The 10278-nt window shown below is 55.8% G+C and overlaps 1 protein-coding gene across 1 annotated transcript in view; it reads right to left on the bottom strand.

Annotated features, from left to right (window-relative positions):
* The window catches only part of Smim17 (small integral membrane protein 17), an 8304-nt gene extending 5852 nt beyond the window's left edge, over positions 1 to 2452 (bottom strand). Inside the window, exon 1 of the mRNA XM_004648305.1 lies at positions 2284 to 2452. Coding sequence (XP_004648362.1) covers positions 2284 to 2452 — 169 coding nt within the window. The remainder of the gene's footprint in view (positions 1 to 2283) is intronic.
* Between the last annotated feature and the right edge of the window lie 7826 nt (positions 2453 to 10278).

Raw genomic sequence — 10278 nt, 5'->3', positions numbered from 1 at the left:
TTCAAGCAGGAGTCTCCCTACTGACCCCTCACCTTTCACTCCTGACCTGCTGACCCCACAATGGCCTCTCCCAGAAGCCAGACACAGGCATCTCCCCCTGGGCCCCACTGACATCGGGGTGCGTGGTCCTAGTGCAGTGGGTCCCACCCGCCGCCTGGGAGGCCTCACAGCACAGTGCTGGCTTCTGCCAAGCGGCAGCAGCAGCAGTCTCCCTCGCAGTACAACCCGACACCTCCAACATCCCCCAAACACCCGCAGGAGAGATGATTCAACCTACCCAGACAATAAACTTGCGACACTTCTAGGCAAGCAGATGCCCCCTGAGACCACACTCTTATGGAACAAATGGGACACAGAAGCTTAAATGCTGCATTGTCCCTGTGGTGTGAGAAACTGAAAGTGTAAATAAAGACAAAAATGTGTAACAGGCCAGGCATGGTGGTGCACACCTGCAATCCCAGCACGTGGGAGGCTGAGGCAGGAGGATGGTTGAGAGCTCAAGACAAGCCTGGGCTACTCAGGGAGCTCAAGGCCAGCCTGAACTTCCCAGACAGACCCTGTTTCAAACAGACCAAAAAAGAAAGTGTACTAGATACTAGGAAATAGGAAGAAAATGTTCAAATGGAGAGGGAAATTAGGGAGTGGGGAAAGGTAGGAAGGGAAAAGGAAAACGAGAGAAAAGAAGGAAAAATGGAAATGAAGCTTTTGCAAACAGCCAGGGGAAGGGATTGAGAGGAGGTGGGGGCAATGGGGAAAAAAAAAGAATCAAGTTATATCACATACAGGTGCAAATTCCCTATCAGTGTGACTATTATACATATCTAAAATGTAACAATAATCTTAATTAATTAAAAAATCCACCTCAGATGAAAACCACTGAGTCAGAGAATCTTTTTGAAGTAAAAATGTCAGGGGCTGGCCAAATAGTTCAGCAGATTAAAGCACCTGCCAGCAGGTGCAGGGGCTGGGGATTCGATCCCCTGGCCTGCCATGCCAGCCCTGCCCCCCGGGGTGCTCTGAGAGGCAATCGAGACTGGGCGCGGTGGTGTGCCCCTGTAATCCCAGCTCTTGGGAGGCTGCAAACAGGACAATCACTACGAGTCCAATCTAGTAGTAAGACCTTGAACACCCTGTAGACCCTTTTGTAAAATACAGGAAAAAAAATGTCATGTCATTCTCCTCGTCCAATCTTCCAGTGGTTTCAAAGGTCCATAAATTCCTGGCCATGTCCACAAGAGGCACCGTCCGTGGCCCCAGTGGCGTTCACTCCCCACGGGCTCCCAGGTGCACTGCAGGTCCCTGTGTGTGTCTCTGGGCCATGCAGTCTCCCTGTTACATATCTCAAAGCTCGTATGACTCCCAGACAACACCTTCCCCTTCGCTCCCTGACCCGCTGTCTCCACACACTCTGATCTTCTCCAGAGAGGTCCCACTGAATCTCCACCCCTATGTGCCTGGCACCCAGGAGTACCGTTTGCATCGAGCGGCCCACAATTGCTCCTTTCTCTCTGTCCACCCCTCAGGAGTCCCCTTCCTCACGAGGTCTGAGCCTGATCGTGCAGCAGAGGCCCCAAGAGTGCCTGTGAAGCCACGTGTGTGGTGCACTCCAGGAAGAAGAGACAGGAAGGTGGCAGGTTTGAGCCCATCTGGGAAACATTAGTGATTTGATGAGACCTTGTCCCAACATTTATAAGGTAATGATAATAATAATAAAAGGGGCTATGGACATAGCTCAGTGTGAAGGCCCCGGGTCCAATCTCCAATGTCACAGAAAATGTGGCTGTGAATGGACCCCTGCCTGTCTTGCTCCTGGGAGCCCACGGCACCCGTGACACCAGTCTGGGCTGTCATCCTGCAGCCTCGTGGCCAGGTGTGAGCATATGGAGCCTGCACCACCAGCACGACCCATGGGAAGGCCACCTGCCAGCCCTCTGTGGCTGCATGGGCCACAGGCAACAAGACAAATGTCCCCACGGGCCGGGTCACACTGCCAACCCACAGAATTGTGAGCCACCAATGATTGCTGCACTAATCAATAAGTCTGGGGACACCTTGGTGTTTCCAAGGCTGGCCTTGAACTCCAGGTCATCCTCCCACCTCAGCCTCGTGAGTGCTGGGCTTCCAGGCATTTGCCACCACACCAGGCTGGGATGGCTTGTCACACAGCAGATGCAGACTCACTCAGTTTTCCATAAAAACTGGCTGGACCAATGAGGGAGGGAAGGAACATTCAGGCTTTCTCTGGGCTCCACCAAGACTGCCCGGGGACCCCTCTGCCCTCACCTTTCTCCTCGCCATCACAGCCGGAGGCCCCAACCTCCACGGCCTCCCAGTCCTTGGTGGGGGTGAGGTGTGCTGGCTTCTCCCAGGCCCGGCTCTCCCAAGGCAGCAGCGTTTTCACCCTCTCGGGCTCCAGCAGGCCCCGCATCTGCTCAGGCCGGAGGCTCTGCATGTCCCCGGGAGGTGGTGGCGGGGCTGCAAAGGCAGGCTTCTCGTCCTCTTCCCCTGCCCAGGGTCCCGCGGGCTTCCAGACACGGTGAGAACCTGAGGACCGACACACAGTCATTCCACAAACACTGACAAGCTGCAGAGGACGGGGAGAGTGCCAGGTGCGGTGCCAAGTGCCAAATGACGCAATGATCAGAACAGAGACCCCGACCCTCAGGGAGCTGCACCGGGGAGCACAGCGTTTCGAGTGGGATAGGAAGACAGAGGGGAGACGGTAGCAGAGTGCCTCACCCGGGGCACACACACGCTTGAGCTGCTGGAAGCAAAATGGGTGCAGCCCTTGGATACAGCCCAGTCGAGGGCCTTCCGAACAGAACCCTTTGGCATAAGAAATAGCGTCAAGTGGCAACACACGGCACTGTAGCAAATTAAACGGCTTCTGCACAGCGCAGGAAACAACCGACAAATTGAAGGGATGCCCTGCAGATGGGGAAACTCCAGGCAGCCGTCCCCCGGAGAGCGGGCTAGTGTCTAAAATACACAGAGGACTCAAAAAATTAGATTCCCCAGACAAAAGACTTAGTAACTATGGGTGACTGAAATGAGCAGACCCTTCTCAGAAGAGGTACAAACGGACAATAAATACATGACGAAACGCTCAGCATCTGTAGCCGTTAGACAAACGCAGATGCCCAGGGACGACGTGAGATTCCACCGCACCCCAGAAGAAAAGGCCAGCCTCGAGAAATCAAATGACAATGAAGTCTGATGTAGCTGCAGAGAACAAGAGACGCTCGGAGGTTGTGGGTGGGAATGCACGTGAATACAGCCGCTGCAGCAACCCGCGTGGCCACCCCTCGGGCGGCCGGGGGGCTCAGTGGACTAAAGCGCCGGCTTAGGCAGGCGCAGCAGCCGGCTTCGATCCCTGGGCGCTCTGAGACCGTGATTGAGACCGAGTGTGGTGGCACGCGCCCGTAATCCCAGCACTTCAGAGGCTCAAAACAGGTGACTCACCATGAGTTCAATCTGTGTAGTGAGACACTGTAGATGCCGCACTCAATACATTTTAAAAATTAATTAAATCAATACAATTTAAAAGCCATGGAGAGCCCTCAGAAAACTCAAGGTAGAAATGCCATCCGACGCAGCTATTCCTCGTCTAAGTATCTTCCCGTGAGAGTTAAGCCACCACGTTGCACCGATCCGTGCACACTTGTGTTTGTCGTGACACAACTCCCACGGCTAGGCCACGCGAGCAGCCGCGTGTCCCCAACAGACGAAAGGATCAAGAAAACGCGGCCCTTACACGCTGCGGAGCACTCCGCTGCCCTAAAGAAGGATAAACTGGAGTCGTTTGTAGGGAAGGGGTGCATGGAGATCCTGCTAAGTGGAGTGAGCAGACACGGAGCTTCAATACCACGTGCTCTCTTATCTGAGAACCCCAAGAATAAACAAAAAGCACCCCGAAGTTGGCTGGCAGGAACCGCAGAGGCGGACCTTCAGCAGAAGGGGTGGGACCAGAGACGCGGGGGGAAGGCGTGAGAGGAGCGCCTCAGGCAGCTGCGTCCCCCGCCGACGCCGCCGCAGGAGGGGGATCGTTCTTGGGCAAGCACGGACCGTTTTTAAAAAATTAAATACTGCAACGAAGGAAAAGCAGACAGGGGAAAGATCCCCAGATCCCGAAGCAGGGGAGGAGCCCTAGCCCGGGCAGTGGCAGAGAGCAGCGGCAGCGCGTTTGAAACTCCTCAGATCGAAGTGTGACCTGCGGCTTACGTTAAACCGTGTTACTCCTATTGGGTGAATAGCGAGATTTATCTCAGGAGGCGCGCGCAGCGGACGGGTGGACGCGGCGACTGTCTGTTTCTGCTCTACCGACCTTCATCCACGTCTTCCCCCGCAGCCGCCGCCTCCAGCCCCCAGACCCGAAGCCCTCGCGGCCAGGACACCCCGCCCGGCCCCCTGCCCACCCCTGCTGCAGGCCCCCAGTCCTCCTCGCCTGCGCCCAGTGACCTCCCCGGCCCGCTGGAGCGCACCGTGCACCCGGACTCCGCGCCTCCCAGCCCGGTCCTCCTACACTGCACCTCTGCGCCGGGACGCCACAGCCTCTGGGTCCTCCCGGACGGCGACCCCATCCACCAGCGTCGCCCTCCTCACTCTCCGCTGGTCAAGATTCGCCTTTCCTTTTGTGATACAGAGACTTGAACCCAGGGCCTTCGCACTGAGCCGCACCTCTCGCCCGTCTTTATTTTGAGACTGAGTCACTCAGTTACACAGGGCGGCCTGGAATTGTTATTCTGCCTCGACCTCCCAGAGTGCCGGATCACCCCCGCCGGGCTGGGCTGAGGTGCGTGACTGATCCCCTGCGCCCCAGGCCTGGGCAGGAGCACTGCTGCGCCCGCACCCTCCGTGCCCTCCAGGGAGGAGAAGCTTCCCACCCGCCCACCCTTGAGCCGGTCTCTCCCCAGGAGACGCCTCAGCGGGCCACCAAGGAGCCTGCAAGGTCGCTTGCCCTGTGTCCCAAGCTGGTAGCGCCCTCCGTGCCCACCCAGCAAGCAGGCAGGCCTTTATTTCATGGTTAGCCACAACAAACGAAGAAACAAAAACGTTACAAAGCGACTCTGACTTTCCTTTCTAGCCCACAACGTAGGGCTTCCCTTGGAAATCCACGGAGGTGGGCTGTAGAAGCAGGCTGACTCGTGGGTGCTTCTCCTGGCCCAAACGCAAGGCACAGGCATTTGCTAGAGCTGAGACGTGCGCTCCCCGGAGCACCGGAGCTCTGGAACTCCGCAACGCGGCCTGCAGCGCTCAGCCAGGAGAAAGGGAAACCCAGGCCCTCACAAGCACTGGCTGGTGGAGCTTGGCGCCCTCGGTCTTCCCCAAACAAAGCTGCTCTCCGCAGTCCACACTACTCACACGCATCGGAAAACCGTCACCACCCCAGATGTCTACGGACAAAAGGCAGGAGGTGTTAGCTACAGTTCCTTTACACAAGGTGTGCGACTCAAAAGGGTGCGGGTGGGGGTGGAGCCGACGCACACACATTTAAATACATGTAAACCGTGTAGGCACACGCATACGCTGGGCACACACGCTCGCACACTGCTCAGTACCCCCGTAGGGTTGGGGTGCAGACCCTACGTATTCAAAATCCGGGGACTCCGGTCCATGACAGTGACACAGCATTTCCATGGGGAGCACTAAGCAAGGGCAGAAAAGTCTGCACGTGGCCTTGAAGGCAGCACCAGCTCTGGCTTGTGTAATAGGTAACAGAGAGGCTATTTCAAAGTAAGGAAAATATTATTATTATTATTATTATTATTATTATTATTTGTATTTGTATTTGGTACAGGGTCTCACTGTGCAGCTCGGACTCATTTGTGATCCTCCCATTTTCAGTCTCCCCAACACTGGGATGACAAGCCTGTGCCACCCTGCCCAGTCTTGAAAATGGTAACCTTATATTATTCACACCAGTTGTTTTGTTTGTCTTTTTGAGGCAGGGTCTCGCTATGCGTTCAGGCTGGCCTTGAGCTTACTTTGTAGCCCAAACTCTTAACAATCCTCCTGCCTCAGCCTCCCGAGTGCTGGGATTGCAGATGTGCACCACTTTGCCCAGCTAACACTAGTTTATTTTTAACATTATTTAAGAGTAAGACTGGCAGACACGGTTGGTTCTCGTAACTGGAGAGCAACAAAACTTGAGCTCCAGAAGCCAGCTGCAAGGTAAGTGCGACTTAGCCAGACGGTGGTGTTTTACTTACTTTCAGTGTTACCTCAGGGACGCCCGCCCAGCCTCAGGCAATGGCCGAGTCTTCCCCCATGTTGCACGATAATAACCTTAGTAGTTTCTCTAAGAATAAATCCTGCCTAGCACTTAATAACAAAGACATGTGTAGCCAACTATAAAATGTTGTTGTCTGTCATTTTTGTACTTGCTTCTGAAAACCTATAGAAGTGATTGGTAACCTCAAAACAAGGATGGTGATTTGAACCTCTGGGTTCTGCAGCCATCTAGTGGAATTAAACTCCCTTCCAAAGTGAAACAGAAAAACCCATTGCCACCGAGTCATGACCCCTCACGCACCTGCACGCTGTCTCCAGGTAACGTAATGCGTATCACAGCGGCAGGGCTCTGTACACAGTTGTCCTGCTGCATTGTCTAGGGACAATTCAGGTAGGGCAGGAGAAAGGAGGGTGGGTAGAAAGAACTATTTTGTCCTTTGTCACCTCTGCGTGCTGGGTCAGCCCGGGGGTAATCTACCCAGAGTACTTCAGCGCCCAAGACTGGAGGCGCCAGGGGCAGGGCACAGCAAGGCCAGCAGCTCCAGCCCTTACAGGGCCCCCAACTGCTGGTGTGACACCTCCAGCTAGAGTCTCGGATGGGCAGCTGGGGGTCTCCACACCCACAGCTAGCTTGGCTTCCGGGAAAAGCACAGCCTTGTAGCCTACCCCAACTAAGACAGCCCCCAGTGGGAGCGATCTCCGAGTGACGGGCCCAGGCAGCCTCCAGCCCCAGTGGAACCACCTCATGGGAACTGAACTGCTCCCAACTGTAAGGATCCCCCGGAGCCAGGGAACCTTCGTGACGTGCACCCTTGGAAGCGTGGCCTGCTCTGCATGTGGCCAGTCTGAACCGCACTAGAACGCAGCCCGCAGCTACCACATTCTCCCTCCCTTTCTAAGAACACCCCCCTCCCCACCATCTGCCCGGGCCTCGCGCTGAGGCATCCTGAGATTCTTTTCCTATGATGGAGTCTAGCACTCACCTTGCAGGTGACTTGTGCCCATCCCTTCCTCAGGCCCCATCCAGGGACTTAACAAGAAAAGGTCTGTATGTGTTCAGTATGGATGCGATTTGGTCTCACTATTTTCCACCCACAGCTGGTTAAATCTGTGTACTCGGGAGCCAAAGAGCCTCACTGCATGCATATATATATATATTAGGATGGGGATATAGCTCAACATCATAAGCACCTGCCTGGCAAGTGCAAGGTACTAAGTTTGATTCCCAGTACAGCAAAATAAATAAATAAATAAGTAGCCATGGATGGGGGGAGGGTAGATAGATGGATGGGTGGGTGGATAGGTGGGTGGGTGGATGGGTGAGTGGATGGGTGAGTGGATGGATGGATGGATGAACAGGTGAGTGGGTGGCTGGCTAGATGAGTGGATGGTGGGTAGGTGGATGAATGGGTGGGTGAGTGGGTGGGTGAGCAGGTGGGTGGATAAATGGATGGATGAGTGGTGGGTGGGTAGATGGATGGATGGGTGGGTGGGTGGGAGGTGGGGGAATGGATGTGTGAGTGGGTGGGGGTGGGTGGGGGTGGGTGGATAAGACATAACAAGGACCGGTGAGATAGCTCAGTGGACTAGGCACCTGCTTAGGTAAGTGCAGGGACCGTGGTTCCATCCCCAGCACCACATGTCACACCAGCCTCACCCCCAGGTGCATTGAGCTAGCCATGGATACCAGATGTGGTGGTGCATGCATGTAATTTCAGTGCTGGTGATGCTGAAAACAGGAGGATCACTAGGAGTCAAGCTGCGTAGTGAGACCCTGCACCAAATACATAAAAATAAAAAAGAGGAACAGCCATAACAGAGCAATACATGTGGCCAGTGAGGACAGGAACAGAGGAAATGAACAGCGGCTTCTGGGTGCCTAGGCACTGCTATGCTGGGATGGGGTGCGGGGATGGGGGTGAGGAGGGCTGGGGGGCAGGGCTGGGGGTGAGGACCTCCACCTTGGTCTGCATGCGGCCATGAGGGTGAGCTCTACAAATTCACATACATGAAATCTATGTACTTTATAGACACCCAAAAAGACAAAACAAAGAGTCTTGCCAAGCTACTAAGTTGTCCAGGCTGGGCTCAAACACGTGGCCATCCTGCCTCAGCCTCCCAGAGCGCTGGGATTAGGGGCTGCACCACCACGCCTCTCGCTCAAATGCAATATTTTGTGGTCTTCTGTCTCAGAAGCCTAAAATGGGTCTTACCAGATAAAGCAGAGGGAAGATGGGGCCGCTTCCCTCTGGAAGCTCCAGCCTGAAAACCTTCCCTGACTTTGCCCCCTGGAGGCCCCACGCACTGGCTGGTGGCCGTCCTCCTCAAAGCCAACAGGGTCTCTCGCCAGCTCTCAGGAGGCACCTGCTGCCTCTTTGCCCCATTCCTAAGGATCTCTGGTGGTTCCTGGACCCAGCCAGAGATGCCAGGCTCCCCTATCTCCAAGGGACCAAGGGGACCAACTGTGCTCCCTATTAGTAGCCTTAACCCCACTGCCTGTGATCACTGGGACCACAGATGCTGGGGCCCGGGGCGTGGGAATCTGTGGGGAGCCATCTCCCTGCTCATTCCCGGCATTAATATAAAACTACTGGGAGAGAGACCCAGTGCTGTAGGCCGTAGTACAGGTGTTACAAGAGTGGGACGTAGGACGGAGGCAGGAGTGACGTGGTGGCTGAGTGCGCTGAAGCTGGCTCGGCACTGCACACCAGACCACCCTGGTGCGGCCCGTGCTTCCTCCTCCCTCTGAGCTTTGGTGAGCTGCTGGGCTGCAGTGTGCTCAGGCCGCCCTGCCACAGCCTCGCACTTGCCTCAGGCATCTGCATTCACATTTCTGAAAGCAGGGATGAACTGTGGGGCTGAGGTAGCAGTTCTCCCTCAGGGAGGGTATGAACAGCAGTGAAGAAGAAGTGGGAGGGGGGTGGTGGGGCGAGGGCTCCTCTGGTGGTGCCTGTCGGAGGGAAGTGCCCTGCAGGCCCACAACACCTGCACCCCATCAGCATCTCTGACCTCATAATGGGCTGGCAGTCCCTGCACATCATAGGCCCTCCCTGGTCGCCAGGGTGCCAGTCCTGAGCCCTTCCCAACACTGCTGGGGCCATCCACAGCACTGACTGGTGACAGCTCATAATGTCCCCAACACAGCACCATCCAGGAGAATTCACTGCAGAACACACATGTTCTCTATATGCAGGCAGCTGTGGGACACCGGCCACACCATCCAGCTCTAAAGCCTTCTTCAAAAAAATTATTTCTTATTCTTTTAAATGTGCTTTTACTAAGTTATTCAAGCTGGCCTGAAACTTAAGATCTTCCTGCCCAGCTCCTCCATAGCTGAGATCCCAGGCTGATTTCATCATAGATACTAAGCTTGGTCTGCATGTTATGCTGATATATGTGGCTGCTCTTAAAAACACCTAAGAATAATGACGTCAGCAAGAGCCACCCTTCCTGGGGCCCGATTAACCAACTGTCTGGGCCCTGGCCAAGCACTAGAGGGGAGCCTTCTTGCAGCAGGTAACAGATGGTGGCGGTGCATCTCAGCCCTGCACTTGGGGAGGCTGAGGCAGGAGGATCCCAAGTTTAGCCCAGCCTGGGCAAATCATCGAGACCCTGTCTCGCAATAAAAAAGTAAAGGAGCCTAGGGAGTTACCTCCACGTGAAGGCCCTGGGACTGGGCCAGCTCTGGGGCTTCCCGTTCAGTCTCTGCAGGGTGAAGGCCCTGCGGTCCAAGGAGGCTTGTTACTGCAGGTGCGCTGGCGGGAGGGGAGGCCAGCACGCGGCGCTGCAGGGCGGGTTGGGAGACACAGGGTCTGCACTCCCTCATCCCCCCTCCACCCCCCCCACCCCCCCACCCCCTTTCAGGGCAGCGGCACAGGTTGGCACACGACGTGACCACGCCGAATGGCCACCTGGCAGGGAGCCGCCCCCCAACCCGGCCTGCACCGTCCGCTGCTGGGCCTGGGCGCCCAGGCCTGGCTTGGCCGAGGCCACCGCCCCTGGACGCGAACTGGGACCCTCCCCGCTTGGCCACTCGACCCCGCAGCC

This window comes from Octodon degus, unplaced genomic scaffold (genome assembly GCF_000260255.1).
Source record: "Octodon degus isolate 3935 unplaced genomic scaffold, OctDeg1.0 scaffold00382, whole genome shotgun sequence".
Taxonomy (NCBI): domain Eukaryota; kingdom Metazoa; phylum Chordata; class Mammalia; order Rodentia; family Octodontidae; genus Octodon; species Octodon degus.
Note: the sequence above shows the minus strand (reverse complement) of the source record. Positions and strands in the feature narration are given on the sequence as shown.